The sequence below is a fragment of the Microtus pennsylvanicus genome, chromosome 2 (genome assembly GCF_037038515.1).
Source record: "Microtus pennsylvanicus isolate mMicPen1 chromosome 2, mMicPen1.hap1, whole genome shotgun sequence".
Lineage (NCBI taxonomy): Eukaryota > Metazoa > Chordata > Mammalia > Rodentia > Cricetidae > Microtus > Microtus pennsylvanicus.
Window position 1 is genome coordinate 136095385 of NC_134580.1, and position 24757 is coordinate 136120141.

A 24757-nucleotide genomic window follows, 5' to 3' on the forward strand; every position below is an offset into this window, starting at 1 on the left:
CCTTCCCTCCATATACATACCCCTTCCTGCCTTGATTTCATTATTGATATCTATTGCTGCCATCCTCTGGCCTCTAAGAGAAGACACCTGTTCTTTCCTCAAGTCATCGCTGCCAAGTTAGTTCCTTTCTCATCCTCTAACCTGCAGCCTAGAACTTTTTCTTTGCAGCATCCTTACTTGGTACGCTACTCTTCTTTCTTTGCTTCCCCCGACAACCTGCAGGCTCTACTTTAGGTACAAAGCTCTGCTTTTACTTCATTTTTCTTTGTACCAAAGCTTTTAATAGCTCATCACAGTCTACAGAATAAGGTGCAGAGTCCAAATTAACACTAGCTACCTGACTGAAAACCCCAAACCAAAACTCCTAAATACTTGTTGAGTAAAGGACTTAATGGAAAGTGGGTGTGACTACCGTTCTTTGGTAGTCCGCCATCAGCTGTAACCTCACCTTCTGGATCTGGGCTGCCAATGCTGCACCACTGCTGAAGCCATGTTCTGCTGCTTCTGGCTCTGAGAGGCTGTTTCGAGAACCTGCACTGCTGTTTAAAATTGGCGTGGGCAGTGCACCTGATGGCTCATACTGTTGGCTGGAGGGCCACTTCCCCTTTAACACCACATGGCAAATATTATCTAAGCGGTTAATTATCACACGATCCTGGGGGAAAAAATAGCAGCCCTGAGGAATAAGTTTCAAGTTATCCAATTCTGCAAAGTCCCTGAGAGCAAGGTCAAGTTTTTTATGAAGAGCTGACCAGAGATGAGTTCTCAGATGCATTCACTACATAACCTATAAATAAATGTCAAGGTCTAGAAAATAAAGAGTAAAAAAGTGCTATGACTGAAGATTCATTCCCTCTTATGGTTTAATTAGTCTGGTGAATATAATTTTTCTTTTTCTTAGTGTATCATCTTTAATGTTCAAATGTACATAGCTAAGTTTGTCTGATAGATGAATTTTATAAAGTTTAATGCAAAGGAATCAAAGCTGGGAACGCCCTGAGTGGAGGATGCAAGCTCTGGAAGATACCTTTGGCCATTCTGAGAAGGAATACAAGGTTTTCTCCTGCAGCAGCTGAGCAATGGTGGGAGCCCGTACTTCCTGTGCCTCTTCCCCAAGGTCTCCTGCAATGCCTGATGTCGAACTCTTACTCTCTTCCTCAGAGTATTTTCCTGGGTAGTCTGGAAAGACAGGTTAAAAAACAAACAAACAAACAACTAGATATTTGGGGAATGCTAGTGATATGAGGGTCTGGACATTTAAATCTGTCTCTTTTGTTTTCAATTAGTCCACTCAGTGCTAGCTTACTTTAAGTAAACTACAAATTGTCATGTTTTCTATCTTCAAGAGACCTAAATTGTTAAACCATAGAGGCAAATCCTGCTTGGGGCCTCTGAGGCAAGCTGTCATCTAAGACTACCTAAACATGCTGGTTTAGTGGACAAGAAGACCAAACACTGTAATACTTGACAGTTTGAAAGGATCGTCTAAGATATGAAATGTGATAGACCAAGAGAGATGAAGTCATGGACTTTCCAACAAAGCTCCAAGTTTCATATACAAAATAAGGCAAATGAGCCAGGAGCTTTACTGTTAGCATAAGTAAAGGAAAAAGATTTTTGCTATTTTGAGACAAGATCTCATTACGTAGCCTTGGTTGGCCTGGAACTCACTGTTGAATTGGTTTTGAACTCAAACAGATCTACCTACCTCTGTTTCCCCAGTGCTTGGATTACAAGTGTGTGCCATCATGCCAGGCAAGGTCAAAGTTAATTGTTAAGTGTGGCCTGGAATGTCAAAGACCTACTACTTAGCAATGAGAGAGCATGAGCAGAGGGCAGCGAGATGTCCAGGGTGGAGACTTGGACCTCTTTTCCCGACAAGGAATGTGTGAGTTTTACTTCTGACTGTGCAATGAGCCTCCCAGGAGCCAGAGCAGCTCCTTCCTAGGAGCAGCTTTGCTAGGACTGGCAGATCTGAGCTCTCAGCGTTCTCCCTGCCTCACAGGGGAGATAGCAAACAACCAACTATGGAGGAACAGCCAGAGTGTGGCAGTGCTGCACAAAGTACAAACATACAGAACATGGTGGCTCACGTGAGTAATCTCAATATTCCAGAGGCCAAATAAGAAGACTGGGACTTTGAGGCTATACAATGAGACCCCAACCCCAAGAGTAAAACATCCAAAGAGAAGAAAACATGATATGATGATGGGGAACAACAAGAAAGGCTTATCCTAAGTAGGTTAATACACAGGGCATCGGTGTGCAGGTGAGGAAGCAGGTGAGGGGAGGGAAAGGCATGCTAGGGAACCAAGACAGCCAGGAGTAAGGATAAGCATGAAGCTGGAGGCAGGAACCACCTAAGTTACCCAGAGTTGTTGACATAAAACTGGATTTAGCTCTGGAGTCAACAGAAGCATCACTGAAAGGTTTGAAGCAAGGGGCAGACCCTAAAGGAGCACAGGTAAGCTACTGCTCTTTCAGGACGGCAGGGTTTCTAGTTTCCAGAGTGGGCTCACTCGCCTGCACTACCTCTTCCGCACCTCTGTAGGCAGTGCCCTCCAGGGTCTGCACTGCACCGGTACTTATCCAATTATCACAAAGCTGCCAGCCTCACTGACCCCAGAAGAAAGGAGGAACGTCTCTGTCCTCTAACCCACAGTTACCCTGTGCTCATCTGTCTCAATTTTCAATACCTCATCTTTTTGATTCATTCATTCATTCATTCACCACAACAGGGTCCAAAAAGTGTTATGAATCTAATTTGATGCATGGCACGATCTTTGTTGGCCTGGGTAAAAAGGAAGCCTGGGGCATGGTCACAGACAGGTCCTCCTGGCCTTATTTGACCACAAGTCCATTAGGTAATTTTCAGTTCAGTTTCCAAGTCTTTACTGTAGTGACTATATAAATTTTAACTTGGGTTCAATTAGTTACTAATCACAATGACAAAAACTTTAAGGTAGGAGTTTTAAAAAAAATGGCTATATGGGTTAAGGAGATGGCTCAGTGGGGCAAACTACTGTGCAAAATTACTATGAAAGCATCAGAACCTGAATTTGGATTCCCAGACCTGACCCCACATAAAAGCTGGGCATGGTGGCCTAACACCAATGCTGGGAAATCCGAGGAGACAGGCTAATCCCAGGGGCTCACTGGGATCTAACTGAAAGGTGAGCTCCAGATTCAGTGAGAGACCCTGTCTCAAAAAATAAGATGGAGAGTGATCAACTGTGGCCTCCACACACGATTTCACAGGTGAGTGCACCTGCACATACACCTTCAGTGGCAGGTAGAAGGCACATATGTGTACATACACATACACCAAATACACATACACAAATAAAAATTAAAAAACAAAAAGAAGCTACATAACCCAAGATGGTCAGTCTTTTCTTCTCTAATAGAGGTCACGCTTGTCTCACTCCTGGATCAATACTTCAGTCAGTACCAGACAATGGCAATAATAAATGACCTACTTCATTCACCCTCTTATGCCCTCTTGAACCTAAGGAAGTAAACACCACTGCAGTTGTTCATCAGAGCCCCTCATCACTGTATGTATGTTCCCACAAAGCATAAAAAATTTCAGTCACCCATAATTTTTAACTTTTAAAATTCCTTTTTGAGACAGGGTCTCATTGCATACTCTGGCTGGTTCTGAACTCAAGAGATCCACCTGCCTCTGTCCCCTGAGTGTCAGATGAAAGGTGTGTGTCACCACATCAGGCCTGCAATTCCTTCTAACTTGAGTCCCCATTTAAGAATTCCCTATTTTAAAAGATCAAACCTATGCTTTCAGTTGTTTATAACTGCTATTTTTATTCGTGTTCAGTTCTAAAAGAAATCTAACACAAATGCCCTGACATAAAGCACAGGGTTTTGACGATGACACGAACAACTGCTTTCTATGCTCACCTCAACAAAGGCCAACTTGACTTGTATTTTTGGAGTTCCTGCAAATTAATGGCACCTGTATTAGTTGCAGGTCTCTGAGGTCCCAAAGCTGCTCTATTTCAGCTAGTTCGATACATCTAGTGCAGGAACAAAGCATTTCCCTGGGTGCCAGTTTGCATCTTCTGCACACTCACACATACACAGTCCCTGCTACACCATACGGCTGATGCAGTAGAGGCACTGTGACTGTATATAGTCACCCCCAGTTCTCTGAAGTGATCAAGCTGAACTGCTCTGCTGAATCTCTATATCAAGACCCGTACCTTGTGGTTTTACCCATGCAGTGTGGGTAGGTAGGTCCATTTTAGGAGTGAAAACTAGCAACCATGGCTTCCCCAGCACCCCTCTTCCCATCACATGAGTATACAATTCTATATACTGTACCTTGACTGTGGCAGGTTCCATCTTTCTCATAATCATCTTTATTCTCAAAATCCATGTCTTCTGGTTTGGGCTCAATTCCCTCAGGAACATACATGGAGAAACTCTTTCCCCCCTCTGCACTTTCTTTCCAGGGTTCTTTTAAAAGCTCATGCTTCAGTTTAAATGGCTCTGCTGGAATAATGGCAGGCTCACCTTCCACTCTAGTATTATTGGCCTTGCTTCTGTACAGGTCTGGTTGATAAGCCTTGAGTTTCTCTACTTCAGACTCCTCACTCCCCAGGCCATGTGCCCACCTTTCCATGTGTTTGCAGTGGCACTGACTGGCTGAGGGAGGAAAGGCCCTCTGTGGTCCAGGAGTCTGGCTTACCACCTCCAGGCTTCCTTTCTTGGCTTCATCCTGGTGGAAACAGAGGTTCTTTCCCCTTGGGATGTTTGCACTGGGCCTGGTGAAATGCAAGCCCTCTGGCTTTTCTGTGGTGCTTGCTACTATGGCTAAAGTTTCATCCTCATTTTCTTCCTCTTCCTCATCACTCTGGTTCTGACTCAAAATCAACTTACTTTCTAGACTCTTGTTTTCTAATAAATCAATTAACTGCTGATCTGATGACATTTTTCTTCTGGAGTCACACACGCTAAGGCTGCACAGATCTACAAACCCACTTTCATGTCCTGTATCTAAGGTAGGGGATAAGCATTTGGCCTCTAGGTGGCCCGTGCCTTCAGGTCTCTGTCCTGTCTCACTGCAGCAGGGTTCTCCTTCTTTTGAGATAGAGATCAACAAATGTTTTCCATTTTTAATGTTCATTTTAGCTACTCCTGCTTCTAAGCTGCTCATTAGAGAGTTTGAAGCGATTTCTGCCTCAATGCCAGCAGGTTGGCAGCTCTCATCTCTGCTGGCTGAGACGGTGACAGTATCTTTCCTGGACTGTGTGTTGGTACTTGGGGTTTCCTGAAAAGAGAGCGGCTCTCGGCTGAGTCCTGTCTTACCATACATCATGCTCTCCAAGGACTCGGGCAGCAAGCTTTCGTCATGGTCGATAGAAATGACCTCCTGAACTTTGGAAATAAAGTTTTCACAAGTTATGTCAGATAAGCTGCCCTCAGGCAGACAGAGATGATCGTCTCTGTTTTCCATTTTCACCAGATTCTCTGGCTCACTTTCCAGGGACTCTGAAGTCCTCCTCATTTGGGAATAAGTAAGAGATTCATATAGTTTAGAATTGTTCTGGTAAAGGCAACAGAGACTTCCAGGTGCCTGTGTGTCAGTTCTTTTGTGTTGGGCATAGTTTCTGTAGGCATCTAGGAAGGATAACTGGGGGTCGTTCATGATGTAATAGTCAGTGCGGTTGAGCCCATGTTTGGCAGTGCCGATGAGCAGGTCTCGATCATGTTTCCCACACTCCCACCAGACTGGGAGGTAGAGGCTGGGCCTGCAAAGCTGGAGGCGCTCATGCAGCTGTGGACACCTGAGCACTTGCTCACGGACTTTCCTCAGCAGTTCAATGCGGTACAGAGTTTTTGCTGCCCGCTCCTCAGTGATGGGTTCAACATAGATGTTGGCATCAGAGGAACCTGGAGAGAAAGATACACAGAACTTACTACATGAGGCTGCTATAAATACTCCCTGCACCCTCAGTATGGCGTTTTAGGTGTGAGCACCTACTAAAACTGGAAATCAAAGACAAATGGGCGCAGAAAAACAACAGTTCCCACTTATAAGCCAATACTATGAGCTCTCACTAAGTTCACAATTTGTTCTCCAGTTCTCAAAAAAATAAAAAAATCCTGATCACTTCTCTTTTAAGAACAATGAGCCTGTGCTCAGAAAAGTCATTTTGCTTACGGTAGCAAGGCAGAGTTCAAATCCAGGTCTCATTGAGATGACTCTAAGATCTAAATTAGCTCCTTGACTTGAAACCAAGCAGAGGTTCAGTGCTCGTCTCTGCTTTCCTAACATGTGACAATATCAGGCTGAAGAGACTGGAGGGAATCTGTGTGAAACTTCAACCAGGGAGAAACTTCAGAAGGGTTGCCTATTGGAGCAGATGTTTAAATGACAGTCATTTATCTTATCTGAGCCAATATATAGAAAATTACTTAAAGTTCCTAATGTCTCATTCAAAGATAGTATAAAGAGTTCCTAATGTCTCACTTAAAGATAAGATTTATTTATTTTATGTACATGGGCATTTTGAATATATGTAAGGGTACACATACATGCTTGGTGCCATCAGAGCTCTGAAGAAGGTGTTAGATCCCCTGCAACTGGAGCTACAGATGCTTGTGAGCTACTAGCTACTATGCGGGTGCTGTGAACTAAACTCGGGTCCTCTACAAGAGCAGTAAGTGCTTATTTATTTATTTATTTATTTATTTATTTATTTATTTTTTGGAGACAGGGTTCCTCTGTAGCTTTGGGGTCTGTCCTGGAACTAGCTCCTGTAGATCAGGCTGGCTTCAAAGTCACAGAGATCTGCCTGCCTCTGCCTCCTGAATGCTGAGATTAAAGGTGTGCACCACCACCGCCTGGCCACAATAAGTGCTCTTAATCACTGAGCCATCTCTCCAGCCCTTCGATCTTGATCTAAAAGACTAAACCCTATACTTTGGATAGCATAGTTAATGTCAATCTCTTAGTATTTCTGTGAAGTTTTAATTGAAATTCAATTTTCACAGAAGTTACACCTTTGGGGATTCAGAGATCTGAATGAGAAGATCAGACCTCTGACAACCTACTCATCTTTATCAGAATTCTTCAGATTCCAGTTTTGTAGTTCAGCCAGAGTAATTCTGCAATTTGAACCTTAACATTTGTCTCCACAGTGACAAGAGTTTTCTCACCATCATCTTTCCATGTGGGAAGACGACACACATTCCGGCACATGGCTACAAAACTATAAAAGTAGTGTTCCAGGCTCTCATCTGACTTCTTGTCCAAACGGGAAATGATGCGGAACTGTGTCCAGTCAAAGGCTTTCTTTTCTTGGTCATACACAACGCCAAAGGAAGACACTGTTCTATAGAAGTCGGCTTGTTCTCTTCTAGTCCACCTGAAAATTAATCAGAAGAAAAGTGAACTGTTTTTTCTACCTTTACAAACAGGGTTTTTTCCATGAAAGTTGATCCAGAATTCAAGATCTGCCTGCTTTCCTTTTTCTGAGTGTGGGGGTTACGGGTCTATATTACAACACTTGGCTTATTCTTTTATTAAGAACGTCAACAATTATTTAAGAACATGCTGTAGAAGCCTGTAAAATCCAAAGCACAGGTGAACTGCCTTGTGTATTTTACTAATTACCTTTAAGCTATGTTGGGTGGAAAGCCTTACATCCCACTCTCAAAGAGGGAACTGCGTTCAAATCTTCAGCTCTTCTGGTGTTGATCACTCTATACCAAAGCCAAGTATCTCTTTGCTATCTCTTGGTCATCAACTTAAGGATTTTTCTAGTTAAACTTTCACTTGTAGGGAGATAAGGACTCAAGATACTTACGTACTTACTTTGTCTTTTACTCTTTCCCTCATGACAACACAGAACAGACTCTTGCCCCATCTCAGTCAACCTCTCTACCTTACACAGGACACTGGGACTGAGAAGGCGAGTGTTCCCACTCTCCGTTTCCCTTTAGCTTTCTCCCTATTATTTGAGCAGGCGGCCTTAGTCAGTCACCTTCTCTGGGAGACAGAGGTCCTCACAGGATTCAGACAGTGACTCGGAGGGCAGGTAAGCTCCTGTCACCAGTCTTTATAATAGGTTCTTGGGTATGGTGCTCTGCCTTATATGGGAACAAAGGGTGGGATGAGAGGTCAGCAGGGAGTGAGAAAAAGGAAGGTGCTCGCAGCTGCGCCAGGCAGACTTCCCAATTTCGTGACCTCAGAGGGAGTATGGCGAAGTAATTAAATTTGCTATCATTTAATTTTCTGGGTGCTGCACCAGAAGAAAAAGGATATAAAGACTGAGAACTGCAGCTCCATTGTGTTCATTCCTAGCCTACACTGGCCTATGGCAGCCTTTGTAGCTTAACTCTCAAGTCTAGTGACTACAAGTAATAAGTACCTTCTTTTTGGCCTTGTATTTTATATGTATTTATTGATCTTACAATCTTGACTAAAAACAAGATTATAGTAAGACAGCTTCAACAAACTATTTCTTTTGTTATAAAAATCAGGGAATTTGAAATGGTATGACCTATATTAGTGTGATGTTTTAAAGTTGCATTTTCAAGAACTGGGGTCTGAGCCAGGTGGTGGTGGCACACACCTTTAATCCTAGCATTTGGGAGTCAGATGCAGAGGCGGGCAGATCTCTGTGGGTTTGAGGCCAGCCTGGTCTACAGAGCAACTTCCAGGACAGGCTCCAAAGCTACAGAGAAACCCTGTCTTGGAAAACCAAGGGAAAAAAGGGGTCTGATTTCGGGAGGAATATGAAGTTAGAAAGTCTTATGATTAGGCATTGTGCACAGAGGGTTCTAGATCTATTAGCCTCCCACTCACCACTGGAAGAAATTCTGAAGACAATCTAACTGTCACATGGGAACTAACCCACGAACCTCCACCTATAAGCCTTTCCCTTGTCATCTTTACCCCGTGACCAATTAGTTTAGCATGCTTTCTTGCTTTGGCTGTTACCTCTTTTGGGCTTCCTTGTTGATGAGGTCCATTTCTGAAGTTCTCCTGAACACGTCCTCCTGAACCCAGTATCCTTGATTACCTGGGCCTAGAATTTCAGGTCGGCAGAGCTCCTTGCGATTGCAGCGCTGGTAAATAGTGACCAGACGCCGGAGTCGAGCAGTGAGAGCAGATGAAACTGGCCAGGGTGATTTGTCTGGGTTGGAGCCATCCTGGGCTTCAAACATCAGTGAGGATATTAGTATTTACAAATGCAAATACAAGAGGGACTTTGCTTCGTTTGTTTAAATACAAAGACAACAGGCTTTAGTGACTTTAAAGCAGCTGCTTTAACATTAACCAGGAGTGAGGCTAGTGGGAAAGGCAGCAATTTTGCTTTAGAAACAGCTTTATATTGTGGTCAGTGCTGTTCTCACTCAAATATACACCTCTTTCTGAATGGCAGAGTTGCTCTACAGAAAGAAAAGAGCAAAAAATCTGTTGTCTTCTTCACATAGAGTCATGGCTTCTGTGTAGCTGACCTTTCCAACTACCAAAGCCCCAGCCAAGTCTGAACTCAGATACAGAACAGCCCACATCAATGAAATTACAGTCCCTTCTTTACTATCCAGATTCTATCCTAAAAACACCACTTGTTTAACTTTTGCATTTTGAAGTCAAGAGACATGTGTCACTCTAGGGAAGCTTAATACAGGTCAACTTACTTGGAAGTCTCCTTAAAGATAACATTGACTTCATAGAAATTCTACAATAACTATAAACTGAGACCTTACTTTTCTTTGCCTGCAGGACACAGTCTCACCTGCCTGGCTGTCATCCTTCTTTTCACCAAAAATGCCATCACTTCCATCACTGGGGCTCGCCTAGGGATAAATGAAGCCATTGCATCAGCGAAACTGCAGCCCATAAGAAACTCCCTGAGAAAGGCTCTTCTACAAGGACTATGCATGCACAGGGAGCCTGTGGGCATCGTAAGAGAGGACCTCACAGACACAGCTTACTCCAGCAGTTTGTCTAAAGGGACCTCCCCAGGGCATCTTCCCACAGAGAATCAGGCCAAGGGACAGCAAACTCAATTAGGGTTTATAAGCACCATGTCAGTGTTAGCTGTAAATTTAAATATCAGCTCACGATTTCATACTGTCATCTAACAAAGAACATGCCTGCATTTCTGTTTTGCACTGTGAAAAAGTGTCAGGCTAACTAACATTCATTCATATGGAAATGGACACTATTTTTATAAAGCATGACTGCTCCAGACATGGGCCCTAGCAGGGTAACGCCTCAGAAACTTAAAATGAAGGAAGATCTGAAGCTCCAGACAAGTCTGAAGTTGTCAGTGCATTCATGAAGCTGCATGAACAGACTGTTTCACTAACTCCACCCTGTCTCGGGTGAAACGTCACAGATGATGATTTGGAATCTGGAAAGAAGATGACACTTCTTAAAATGCAGAACCATCACTCTCTAACCGCCATCTTTTGGCCCAAATGACGATGCAGAATGAGCTCAGGATTCAAGGCTATATCATGTTACAACACAGGAAAAAGAGAACAAGAGTCAGCGGACCACAGCATGCATTCATTTTTGTGGTATATTTAAGCCCAAATTAAGAACGGTATATTTATAAGAAGGTAAGAAACAGAAGACCGTGACAGTGAGTGAAGGGGCTTCCTGTCCAGGAAATTCACTATCTGGTGCTGATTGAAAGCATTTGGTGTATCCTAGATAGGAGACAGGTGCTCAACACAGTGAAAGTGGACAGACACATACAGGTTCAAGTAATTAAAACCCAAAAACATTCTTTAAGGCCCCTGAAACTATGTATGAATCTGAAAGAGAAAACTCTTGAGAAAGCAAAGAGAAGTCAGTCCATTTCCTGAACACACACTTGTCCTGTGTAGAACGGTAGTAACAAACCCGTTATACTATGGCTTGTCTGGTTATGCCAACCATCTCCTGAGACATTACTATCTGTGAGAAACAGCTCGGTGAGCCCTCAGGGTCTCGGGCTAACAAATGGGCTTCAACAAAGGTAGTCTGATTTGAGGACCAAGTTATTTAAGAAAGGGCACTAAGAATTGCAGATAAAAATCTGCTTTGGAGAGTGAAAAGATACTTAGAACTGGGAAGCACTAGCTAAGTTCCCTCCTAGGGTCCAGAACTGTTTCCTGCCATTTAATACAGAGCAGAAACCTGAGGATGACCTAAGGTGCCATTCTGAAATGACATCTAACTGTGCCACCTCACTTTACTCTTTAGGGAGGAAAGAAAAACAAAAACTTCCCTACCTCATTTTGTATATCTTAGGGCCAGAAAAAAACCTTTATTGTTCAGAATATCTGTAGGGTTCTTTGAATGCTGACATTTATAATTGCAGATATTGGCAGGAGAAAAATATTCTACAGTTTATAAAATGTGGGTGGTATGCACCAGATGGAGAGAATTCCCTATGAAGGCATCATGGCAGCGAATGAGGGCATGCCCAACAGAACGCCAGTGTGATGTGAGGTAAGCATGCAGCTTTCCCCTCCAATCTATCCAGCAGTTTCTCCTGGTGAAGTCAGCAAACAGTCAAGCAGGAAAGGCTTTGGTATTAGCAAGTGCCCTTTTCAGTGGCCTGTCTTCTCTTGTAAAGCATTTCTCCGTAATGGAATGACAAGATGTGGTCAAGCTGTCACTGAATGTGTTTGATGCACAGGAAGCCAACAGGACTTGGTAGAAAAAAAACCGTACAGTTGAGCTCACAGTCTAACATGGCGCACCAGTTTCTGCTTACATGGGGAAAACATGTTCATCTTAGAAATGAATTGATTTCAGGTAAGGGGCCCCAGAGTGCTGACAACACTGACAGAAAGCACACAATTTCTCCATCCTGAGAGAACAAAAGCCCTCTGTTCTTTAGCTCTGGGCAAGGTGCTTCATTCTCTCTGAAGTGCCTTTCTAGGGTGATGGGGAATATAATGAGTACAAGGATGTGAAGTGTTTAACCACACATGGCAGTGGGGAGAGAAGGAGTACTCAGTCTGACCAGACCATCACTTAGCTTCTCTTTTACCTGAAGTGCATGCTCTTATGGAGACTCCAGAGTATAACCAGCAGTAACAGCACCGCCGAGGTGCCACAGACTGGAGTCAGTACTGCACAGCATTTTCTTTATTGTAACAACTCATTTAGACAGGAGAGTACGGCGTGGTGGCTGGGAACATTACCCAATTGCAAATAGTCATGGATGGTGAAGACCAGAGATCGGAGAGGACTACTGAGGATGTGGATTATATACACTATGCCCCTCCACAGCACAGAAGCCAGTTAAAGGCCACAGCTACATATATGATACTTCCTCAGAGGACTGGGAGATGTTTCCTTACTCAAAACTAGAAGTCCTAATCTCCTTTTCTTATGGCTGCCCCTCCAGGCCTGGATGCCTCCCAGATTTTGTCTCGGAAAGGAAGAGGTGTCCACAACACAGACTTGTTGTGATCTGTACACATAGGGGATTTCTTCTATGCCCTTACAAACCCCAGTGCCAACACAGCAGGTAGCCATATAGACCGAGTATCTTTTAAGTGTCAGGAACTGTGCTAGGCTCCAGGACTACAATAGTGAACAAAACAGAAACCTTAGGCCCTGGAGTTCTGTCTAGTGGGTGTGAGGGACAAGTAAGCAGGGGCTATGCCGAGCCACAGGCAATGTAGAACATCAGCCAGGTGCTGCTGGTGGAGGTCCAGGAGGTGACTCTGACACTGAAGGGTCTACAGGAGTCTGCAGAACACATACAGGCAATAAAAGGTCTGAAGGCAGAGTCAAAAAAGCCCCACTGATGTTTTCATTTCGCAGGAAAATCAAGCATTCTACCTTTGCATAGACGGTGCGAAAAGCAGGCACTGAAACAAATGTCATAAAGTTCACGTGTTTAGAAAGAGGTGAGCAGGTGAAGACCCTGCTCTTGTGTCCTTTGGTTGTAGGACTTGTGCACCTGACTGAGACTGTGTGAGCTCTAATCCCCTACAATGAGGATAAGAATGATGCCTAATTAAAAGGAAGACATGTTTGTAATCATGAACAAAATTTACACACAAATAATGCTGAGTTCAGACTATCTCAAACTCCTTAACTCACAAGAAATGGGTTCTTGTTCAGTTCCTAACTAACGTTTTCTTAGAGTAGGATTTGACCATTTAAGGCATAAAATTTTCTGACAAGTTTTTTCCCCTTCTCCCTAACCTCCCATTGGCTGCAACTTTCATCCTATTACAGACTTTCTATTTTAGAAAGTACAGGAGACCCAGCCCAGACATTTGTGGTTGAAACTGCAGCACACAAATAGAGTGCCTATCTGTCACAAGGTAATGTGCTAACTAACAAAAGCTGTGTAATGGAAATGTTACTTTCCCAACATAGCACACAGGTTTGATAGAGACTGCTGACCATTCTGGGCTTGATACCATTTGTAACCTTACTGCTGGTTAAATGTTTATTGATCGTAAGGACCACAGACATTAAAATATAGACAGGAGGAGAACACTGCGTTACTTCCATAGTCCCTGCTACCCTTAAAATCTCTGATTGTAACTTTTCTTTTTTCCCCCCTAAGACAGGGTTTCTCTGTCACTTTGCCTGTCCTGGAACTAGCTCCCTCGTAGAGCAGGCTGGCCTTGAACTCAAAGATCTGCCCGCCTCTGCCTCCTGAGTGCTGGGATTAAAGGCGTGCACCACCACAGCCTGGCCTGATTGTCACATTTTGAGAGAACTGGAGTTTGCTTTTGAGTTAAAAGAGTAGCAAGGAACTGGAGCTGATCTTTGATAATCAATATAAAGGAATTAGGGTCTGGACAGGACAGGTCTGCTGTGCTCATGAACTCCAAGTAGCTGTGGTTGCCTGAAAAGGATTAAGCCAGTCAGCATTCACACAGAGCGGGAGGTGCTCATGCTCCCACTCCTTATGGAGGAGCTGCTGACAGCTATGATTTCTGGGGGAGGGGGACAGCTTTCTTTCAAAGGTGTGGCCCCCCAAAAACTGGACTCATACATTATTTAAAAAAAACAAAAAGAGTACATAAAGTTGGGAAAAGGTAGAAAGTGGATCAGGGAGGGGTTGGGGGAGGAGTGGGGAAACTGAATATGATCAAAATACATCATATATAATTCTCAAAGAATTAAAAAAGTACTGTATTAAAAATATTTTCCTTGAAAAGAGACTTAAGGAGATCAACAGAGTAACCAATGTCAAGAATTCAAAATCTCACCACAGAGTGCACAGGGCCATGGGATGGTACAGCAGTGACGACTTGTGTTTGTTTAACCAGTCTATTTGTCCACGTGGGGAGCCCCACTTGGCGGAGTCAAAGGGTTATTGAGTAGATGACAGGTTGTTTTTGTAACTTTCTCGGGTGCCGCCACTGCTATGCCTCCTAATACAACAGCTGTGGGGTTCTTTCCACAGCCCTTTGGTGGTGTGTTTTATACTTACTGGGTACATAGGTAGCTGTGGATGGTCAGGAAGGTGATTTCTGCCTATACTTTTCATTACTCAGTCTGACATGGGATTCTCAGTCACAAAAACTAGCCTTTTACACAGACAGCTACCTTAGATTTCAAAGCAGATTAAAAGCAGGCTGGTTGCCCCTAGAGATAAATACATGAGGTCATTTTCCCAGGTGTTGTTTTACTGACTCAAGGCCAGAGCTTGAAGCAACTTTAGATATAACTTCCTGCGGCAATGGACCTTTCTGCACTCCCCAACCTCAAGGTTCATCCAATTGTTTACTGTCTGGGAAACCTCACCAACTTAGAAATATGTGCATGGGTTAATATGACATTTCTAGCCTAAGAGAAACTCCGTGAGTTATCTGGAGTTTGGTTGGGCCTGAAAAATGTAACTTCTAATTGTTCAGAGTGTGGCTGTGAAAGAAGACAGAGAGCAGAGCGAGGCGGCAGAGGGGACAGGCAGCGCGATGCAGAGATGTGCAGCTGATTAGGGAGAAGCTGCTAAAGAGGCACTGGGAGGAGAGAGCAGAGTTTTGTTTTTAAGTAGTAAAGAGAAAGTTACCATCAGAAAGAGTCTGCGTTTCTTTTTCCCCCTCAGATAGAAAAAGTCTAACCTTTCGATAGACAGGAAATTTCCCTAAGTTATTACTGCATTCGTGGATTTTCTTATTTACTCTGGTGCTGACGGGAGGCTGGTCCTCCAAGTCAGCAACAACAGAGGAAACAAAGTTTTCTGGTCCTTGTGGGACAGAAAAAAGCGAAGTGGAATTCAGAGAATCAAGTGAGAGGTACAGAATGGATCAGTGTGAGGCAGTACCATCCAACAACAAAGTGGACCTCATTCCCAAGCAGGAGGCACAGCCCTCTTTCCCCACCACGGGTCATAGCACAGTCCACTGAAAGACTGCTCCAGTATGTGTTAGCGCTCTCATCAGTGTGAAGATTCTGCCATTCTTCTCTTTATTCCCAGGTGTGCTCAACTGTCCCTGTAAACTGTATTTTTACATAACGGCCTGGGCTTTTTAACTTCCTACTAAGAAAGAAATGAATGCCCAGCTAGTATCTTCAGGGAAGAAGGTGCAGGGTGAGAGGGAAGGAGGAGGGAGTAACAGGCCTGATGCCCGCCCTTATCCTCCTCCTTGTGTACAATGTCAGTATGTGCACCAGAAGTCAAGTCACATCTGTTTAGAATCTGTCCACCTCACAATCTTAGAGAAGCCACTGCTGGTTCTACCTGCTTTTGATTATATTGTATTGCTAAGGTTCTGAGGATCTGAAAGATGAAGAAATAACTAAGCACTAGTTACTCAAACGAAGAAGACAGGCAGTTCATGCTTAGCTGAACTGGAGTGGAAGGTAAGTTACTTCTCGCGCCTACGCCCTGCTCTCTCCCCTCAGTGCCCTCCATCTGACAGCTATTCTGTGAACACGACTGTGGACAGTGTTCAGAGCTAGGCCAGGCTGCAGTTGGTCGGCAGCTGTCTTTCATGAAAATACGAACTACTGTTGCTGAGAGGAGGGGCTCAATGTACGCATCTGTAATACTTCCCTTCTCCTGGTTATAAAAATTCTCAACTACTAGCTACTAGAATTTGGCAGGCATTTAACTTAGAGGCCAAAATCTCTTTTCTCAATTGTCAAATAAGGATAAAAATATGCAATGTACTTCTTTTACACTGCTGAGGTAGGGGAAATGTACTTTAGACTGAGGGACATTCTGTATTAAGTATTACTTTCCTTTCTTTGGTGCTCAAATGGTTTCTATGAGCTAACACATTCTAAATCTCAAACAAAATACTTACTGATGAAAGTTAGGAACTGGACCCAGAGCCAGAGCGCGGTTTTTAACTGTTTAGAGCAGAGCCCCAGATCCCTTCAGTCCAACAGCGTAAAGCACCATCCTGACTTACTTTAGTTGACTGTGTCTCAAGTCTGTGTGGCACAGAAGACAAGTCTTTGAAAAGGTTATTTCCCACTTGGGAAAGTGGTGTTATTACTACAAGCAGATGACTCAAAAAGCTGATAGGGGATGTGTGCAAGTAATAAAGAGAAATAACTGCAACTGTGTACTAGGAGAGTGGTGACTCTAGCAATGGAATCACCCGAAGACAGTGCCATAAAAACTTCCGATACCAGCGTCCATGGCATTCATGGACATATTTGCTCTATTGCTCAGAGAGCATATGCTCAAATAGTGCTGGGGCCCATATGGCATTTTACACACACACACACGCACGCACGCACGCACACGCACACACAGGCACACACACAGACACACACACGCACCCACCCACCCACCCACACACACACACACACACACTTAGAATGTAAGAAAGCCGTGTGCCCCTGGGGCATGCACATGCACCTATTCACCACCTGTAAGTACAACTGAACACTCTGTAAAACAAACACAGAAAACTGTGAAAGGAAGAAAGCTGAGTAAAACAGGAACAACACGGTGCTGTTTCCTGGGCTTCCTTTATAAATCCTAGATCTGGTAAGGAAGACAACTATCTAAAAGTGATACAGGGTATAGAAAAACAAACAAACAAAAAACCCAACAAAAACTTGTTCTCTCTAGTAAAAGATCAAGAAAAGAGCAAGTTTGGAGCACAGAAATGTTAGGACAGTAACTGTTATGTCCACCCCAACAACACAGAAAAAGTGGCTCACCCAATCTATGCCAGTAAAGCTCATGTGAAGGGCCTAGACGTCCACCTTCTTCAGGTGCTATAGGTTGCTTCATTTGCCTGGTGGATGGTGCCAGAAAAAGCTAAGAAGTTTCCAAGTTTCATCCTTGATATGCAGCAATGACTCTCACCCTTATCCATAGCATTAACAAGGACCAATGGGAAAACACTACTTCTATGTCCATGGTACCGAGGCCATTCTCTGCCAACAGTATCAATGGGAGCATACCCAAAATGTAGAGGTCAGCTTCCATCTCAGAGAAACTAGGTGAACCTTAATTCCTGACTCTTTGCTAGTGTCAGAGGAAGTCAGCTACAACAAGGTTTAAATAAGATATACAGTCTCCCCATGTAATACCCTAAAATCTTCAGAATTCCCTTAAAAATGCATACCAAACATCAGGAAGATCTCAAACTTAGAGAAAAAGAAACTAAATGTCAATATCAAGTTAACAGTGGTTTACATATCTGACACAAAAATTAAAAAACCACGAATAAGCAATTCTAAACAAATATATAAAACCAAGTTTTATCAGAGAAACAAAGTAAAGAAGGACCAAAGGGCAATTTTAAATCTGAAAAGTACAACAAATGAGAAAAAAAAAACACTCAGAAAAAAGAAATCCCCAACAGCAGACCAGAAGAGACAAATGATCTGTAGAATTAAAGTCAGAGTATGAAAAAGCTCCGTGAGCAGAGAAACAGATTACAGTGATCAGGTCTCTGGGACTGTAACCAACACTCATTTCACCTGTGTCTTGAAAAGGGAAGAGAATTAGGGAGAGCAGAAACATACTTGAAGAAAAATGCTCCCAATTTAGCAAAAGACAATACTACAGATTCAAGAATGTGAGTCAACTCTAAACATGATAAAACTCAAATCCTTTCCAAATCATGTAGTTAAATTTCTGAAAAACCAAAACCAAACCAAAACAACAACAACAAGAATAAAAAACCTAATGGGGGGAGGTGTGTGAGACAAAGGATACTTTTACTAGAAGGGAAAAACAAGTAAACTGCCCAATTTCTCCCTAAAAGCATGAAGGTCAAATCAAAGACGCACAGTATTTTTAGAGCTGAAGGAAAAGAGTCAGGAATACAGAACCTTAGGTAAGAAAAACTTACAAGGAAAATCTTCAGTCTGACCCTGAAGAATGACTGGAAGAATTTCTCTAAACAGAAAACAGATGAAACACTCCATCCAGTAACAGGAAGAAAGCACTAGAACATGGAACGGCATTAACTCCTCCACTTCACAGGGTTGAATATGGCCGACAGTGCACAGAAGAAATACTTAGGACACTCTACATAGGAAAGGGTGGGCTCCTTGGGGCCCATGGGTTGGAGAGAACTGATTCCTACAAGCTGTCCTCTGACCTTTATAAGCAACCTAACCCAATTATAATAAATAAAAGAGGGTAAAGGGACAAAATGACATCTTTATACTTCACTTGAGTTGGAAAAACATGGAACCAGTGACCGTGGTGTTACCTATGTAACAAAATACAAATACCAATCAGGCTACAAAATCAACATGTACTTTTAGAGTACATATGGATGCTTCAGTAAGAATGGGCTGTAATACCGGACAGTGTGCCAATAAAATTGTATTCAGTGTGAAGACTACAGGTTCTATGTGGCTGCCTATAATTCTAGCTTCAAATGAGGGGATCCCTAGAGCAAACTGACTAGTGAGATTAGCCGTACTGGTGACTGACTTTGACTGAAGAGACCCTAACCTACTGAATATGGTAGAAGAACAATTGAGAAGGATTCTAGCTGAGTAGTGGCAACACATGCTTTTAATCCCAGAACTCAGGAGGCACAGGCAAGCACATATTTGAGTTTGAGTCCAGCCTGGACTACAGAGTGAGTTCCAGGACAGCTAGCTGTACACAGAGAAACCCTGTCTCAAAAAACCAAAAGAATGATCCTGGACATCAACCTCAGTCTCACATACATACACACCCCCTCCACATATGAAAAACATATGTGGACGGACAGGGACACACATAGACACACTAAATGAAAAGAAAGGAAAAATATTATCAAATAGAAGTATTCTGCAATACATAAAATAATTATATACTTGATCAAGCAGAGCTCATGCTAGTGCTGTAAGATTGGTTTAATATTTTAACTAATCATAGTAATTCTCCTTCCTGATAGGCCAAATAAGAAAAAAAACCACCAAATATTATCAGGAAAAATAGTGTATGACAAAATTCAACATCTGTTTATGATAAAAACTCAAGAACTAGGATTATGGAAATACCCTTCATTTTTGATGTAGAGATTTTTAAGGTAATCTACAAGCAGTGTAACTCTTTTTTAAAATTAGAATTAAAAATATTTACTTATGCTGGACTGTGGTGGTACACGCCTTTAATCAGAGAAACCCTGTTTCAAAACACACACACACCCACCCATGCATGCTTTCCATGCATGTATGTATATGGCAGAGGAAGAGAAAAAGAGATCACAGGACAGAATCCAGAACTTTGAAATGGAACCTCACAAACATGTCCAACTGTCTTTTTTTTTCCCCAAAGGTGCAAAAGTAATTTTATAGAGAGAAAGAATATTTTAAACACTTATGGAATAATGGGATGTGACCAGGTTAAAGAAAAACCTGATCTAATTCTCATCATTTAAATTAGAATTAACCTAAAATGGATCACAGACATTTATGTAAAACTATAAAATGTAGGGGAGGGGAGGACAGAGACTTTCTAGGCTGCAGCAAGAGCTCTTACACCTGGTACCAAAAACACAACCCACAAAAGTAAAAGTGAGAAATTCATTTCCTCAAATTAAAAATTCTTGCCATATTAAAGACAACATAGAAAGGGCAAAATGACAAAGCTACCTATCTGACAAAAGACTAGTATCTGGAATTTACATGAGCTCTAAAACAGCAAAGAAAGTAGAACATTTACTGAGCAAAGCACAAGAAGCAGTGAGCATCACTAGCCGTTAGGGAAATGATGTACAGGGCACTACTACACAAGCATCAGAATGCACCCATAAAAAGACAACAATATCAAATGCAGGATGTGTAAAAAGCAGGTCACTTATTTGCTGCCAGTAGGGGCAAAGATGATACAGCTACTCTGAAAAAAATGTGGCAGTTTCTTAAATAAATGTACATTATATAAACAGTGCCATATCCATGCTATGGAATAACATTTAGCTACCACCCCTGTCCCTAACCAAAAAAGAAAAAAAAACCTATGGTTTAACAGACAATAACTAATTTTCAGATTATGACAAGTGAAAAAAGCTAACTGCTAAAGATTCATACTGTATGATTCCATTTATAGAACCTCTTTAAAATGACGAAGTTATGAAAAGGTCAATAATGGTTGCCAGGGACTGAAACGTGGTGGAAAGGGAAGACAAATGATTATGAGATGGTGCCAAGACTTTTGTAGTGACAGGAATGTCCTTTACTTTGAATCATCAATGTCACCATCCTGAATATTATAATAAGCACAATCTTACAAGGTATTACTATGGGGGTACAGGGGACATAGGGTTTCTCTGTACTGCATTTTACAACTGTATCTTAAATTTGCAGCCATCTGGAAAAGACTTCAGAATACAAATGGAGTCCACTGTGTGGCTGGAATCTCTGTCATGTGCAGCAGTGCACTCCAACTCCCCACACCACGAGCTACTCTCTCAGCATGAAAGAGCATGCAGTACCAGGACAGCAAATCTGACTCACCGTTTGCTTCTGGAGACCATCTAACTTGTCCTCAGCACTGTCTTCTTTATCTATGTTGCCTCTAAATAAAAGTAATTACATACCACTTAGGATTTATGTTACTACCAGAATGCTTGTAAGCAAGCCCTCCAAATCACCGCTAAAGGGAAGGTTAGTAGATATCTTTCTTAAAGGCACTCAAAATCTTAAGATTTTCTCTTTCTTTTCAGAGAACCTTAGAGACACTGAGAACGAGAGAAACTACTACCAAAGAATTTTATCATGTGGGTGAGCAAGGACTTCAACTCGACTAAGACCTTCCATGAGGGTGAACCCTACCAGGCTCACTCTGAGGCTGACTGTTCGACAATGATACTGCCACTGAAACGGTGATTACAGCCCATCAAGAGCTGTCTGCTGCTGGGCAGTGGTGGTGCACGCCTTTAATCCCAGCACTCGGGAGGCAGAGGCAGGCAGATCTCTGTGAGTTCGAGGCCAGCCTGGGCTACAAGAGCTAGTTCCAGGACAGGCTCCAAAGCTACAGAGAAACCCTGTCTCAAAAACAACAACAAAAAACAAACAAACAAAAAGAGCTGTCTGCACATACAGCTCTGAGAAAGAGAACAGATTCTAGTCAAAACTGACAAAAGTGCACACCCTTAAGCACACTGGGGTAACCACTTCTAAAGCCACTTTCTGGGAAGACAACTCTCTCTGCTGTTGAGATGAAAGGGCAGGTTGTCCTCTCTGGTATTGCACTTGTGACTCCATCAGCTACGTCATGTCTCCTGTGAGTGTAACTATTCTGAAGCCTGTTTCCATTATTCTTCAATGCTTAAACTGGACAGCAGTTAGATGCCTTGCTCCTAGCTTAGGTGCCCCCTGGAGTCACCAAATAGAAAAGCTACACACAGATACCTCAGCCAGGTGGTACTTTTGCTGAACCAGTTAATTTAACTAACACCAGGACCTGCTGTGGCAACACCTGCTGTGGCAACACCTCCCAAAATATGCTTTTATTATCCTGTCCACAGATAATGGCTTTGGGGAAGAGAACATCAGACAGTTGAAGTGTTCACTGGGGCTACTGGCAGTGCCATACTTTCACGGCTAGGTCTAACCCATAGCCATGGGATCAAAGTATCTCATCCTTAGCAGAGGAGAGATGTGGACAAAGCTGACAGGACACATCTAAGAGAAATGCTGCTTTCTAAACCTTTGCATATCTTGGAGATCTATTGGTTTTAGCTGTTACTTTCATTTTCCTAAGAACTTAAACGTTTGGAGATTATACCAATGATAAATAAAACTCAGCCAAAGAGGATGTTTCTATATTTTGTATACAACTCTTTACTATACTAAATGGCTGCAACTTCAAAAAGTGCTGAGTTTGACTTATTCAGAGTTATATGATCCTTGGATATCAGCAATCAGCTGAGGAACTTTATGATCAGGATACTTGCTGTGTCTGTGTAGATTTTTGCCAGCTTTCTTCCCTGAAAGCCCTCTGGCTAGACATGAGAAGAATGGTTAACAAGCCAGGCAGGATCATCAGCCAGGGAAATCCATGAAGGACAGGAAGTGGAATTTGGTCCAAAGCATAAGTATACGGTAGAGTAGGATGAACGGAAAGAAGCAGTTTTGAAGGGCATCGTCACAGTACAACAAGGCTTAAGAGAGATGTCAGTCATTGAGGGAAACCTGTGGTGGTTTGAATGAGCAATGTACCATATAAGCTCAGGTCTCTGCACACCCGGTTCCTAGTCGGGAAGCTTACGAAACTTTAAGAGGTAGAACCATGCTGTGGAGAAATATACAAATGAGGCTAGGTTTTGAGGATTTAAAGCCTGGCTCCACTTTCTGTACCCACGAAATGTGATCTGTACCCACTCTTGCTGCCATGTGTCTTCCCTCCATATGAACTCTCTTTGTGAAATATTAAGACAGAATAAATGTTTTATTCTGCAATGCTCTTGGTCATTATCTCACCATAGCAACAGAAAAGTAACTACTACATAAAGATACAGAGCCCTGGATGGATGTGGAATAGAACACAAGTTGGTGACAAGGCAATGTGACATCAGAGAGGGCCTATGTGGCTTCTCACCTTTCAGGAATGTCTGGGGTTCCATCTGTGACACCCTGCTCTGCAGACAGGGACTTCTCATCAGGCATCCCGACTTTCTCTAGGAAGCAGAGTGCTGGGTCAGCCCGCATGGCATTGTACCTCTCATAACCTGAGCGGGCAATGACAAGTGCGAGAAGTCAGGGCAGAACCCACCAGACCTGCTCTGGCCTAGACATTCATTCTGTCTCTTTTATTCAGTGAAAACTAAGACAAAACAAACTTATCAATGCTTTAAACAATTTTAAGCAATTATTTAGGATTAATGCTAGCTTAAGAGACCTCCCAACTGGGAGCTACTATTCTGGAGCTATTGCAGCCTTCTGAGTAGTTTCTTACTAAAGCTGGAGCTCGCGTAAACACTGCCTGTGAGCAGATGCACCGCTGAACTATCCTCACTGGTTTGCTGTTCTGTGCAGCAAAGGGAAGGATATGAGTTACCTGACAACCTCTTCCTCTTATTCCTCACTCTGATACCCAGTTACGTACTAAATGAACTTATTTTCACACAGTCAACTCTATCTCACAGGTTAGAAAAGGAAGCTGAACAAAATGATAGCTCTAAGTGCTGAATTAAGAACTGGATCACGACGACTGTTTATTGGGTTAGCAGACTTGGCCCAATTACAAACCCAGTACAACAAAATCCTAAACACACTTGCTGGGGCTTTGGAATTGTTCCTCATCACATGTTTAAAGTAAATAAAAGGAATATTTTGACCCAGAAGATAGACTTTAATGGCAAAACAACTACATGAAATGCTCTGTGTTTACATGTGGAGGCTAGAGATTGATGTTGAGTGTCTTTCTCTACTGCTCTCCTTGTTTTTAGAGACAGGGTCTCACTGAATCCAGAGCTCACCTACTAGCTAGGGTGACCAGAGAGCACACGTCATCTTTTTGTCTCTGCCCTTTCCTCAACCCCCAGTGCCAAGGCTCCAGGTGTGTGCACCATGCCCAGCTTTATGTGGTACTGGGAATCCAAATTTAGGTCCCTGTGTTTGCATGCCAGGAACTTTACCTGATAAGTCACCTCTTCAGTTCCCCCCAAATTGTACTTTTTGAGAAAGCCCAAGCAGGAGGATGTGTAGTATTTTATTGAATCTAACATAATCTTTTTTAGGGAGCAAGGAGAGTGGGATTCTCCTGAAAGTATTATAGAGTAAAATGTAATCTCATAAATAAGGCAAAGCTTGTCCAAATAAAAGACCCAAATCTATTGTCATATCAAACTATTTTGGGAGACACTCTTTCAGGCAAGGGAAGACTCTTAGGGCAGTTCTCCTCACAGACAATGTCAGTCATCGGCTCTGTGACATGTGCTGGGACCCTGAGGTAGGTGCAGGAAATGCAGAATGCTAAAGATAACATGCTTGATTGTAAGAACAGATTCAACTTTGTCAGTTTTGTGATGTACTGCATCCGTTACTAGGATAAAGCACCTAGTACTTCTCAACAAGAACTACAGGACATTGATCTTTTTTAAAGTTTTGTTAAGATTTTTTAACTTTTAATTTTGTGTCTGTGTATGGGTTTGTGTACATGAGCCCAGATGTCTACAGAAGCCAAGAGATAGTGTTGGATTCCTTGGAGTTAGAGTCACAGGCAGCTGTGAGCTGCCCATAAAATGTGGGCCCTGGGAGCTGAAATTAGTCTTCTAAAGGGCAGCCCAAATTTAAATGCTGAGCCATCTCTCCAGCCCCAATGCACTTGATTTTTTTTTTTTTAAACATAGAGCAATCTTTCTGTCATCTTAGATAGGAGCTGTTGCCATA

At 42.7% G+C, this 24757-nt stretch overlaps 1 protein-coding gene across 3 annotated transcripts in view; it reads right to left on the reverse strand.

The window, feature by feature from the left end:
- The window catches only part of Chd6 (chromodomain helicase DNA binding protein 6), a 159166-nt gene that overhangs the window by 13389 nt on the left and 121020 nt on the right, over nucleotides 1-24757 (reverse strand). The window contains exons 26-33 of one of the 3 annotated variants that reach the window (XM_075962929.1): nucleotides 22965-23094; nucleotides 20879-20939; nucleotides 9771-9831; nucleotides 8969-9185; nucleotides 7183-7391; nucleotides 4342-5913; nucleotides 1028-1179; nucleotides 449-655 (exon numbers count right to left, since the gene is read on the reverse strand). In XM_075962929.1, the coding sequence (XP_075819044.1) occupies nucleotides 449-655; nucleotides 1028-1179; nucleotides 4342-5913; nucleotides 7183-7391; nucleotides 8969-9185; nucleotides 9771-9831; nucleotides 20879-20939; nucleotides 22965-23094 (2609 nt within the window). The remainder of the gene's footprint in view (nucleotides 1-448; nucleotides 656-1027; nucleotides 1180-4341; nucleotides 5914-7182; nucleotides 7392-8968; nucleotides 9186-9770; nucleotides 9832-20878; nucleotides 20940-22964; nucleotides 23095-24757) is intronic. The other 2 variants (XM_075962931.1, XM_075962932.1) reach the window with 2 other exon arrangements.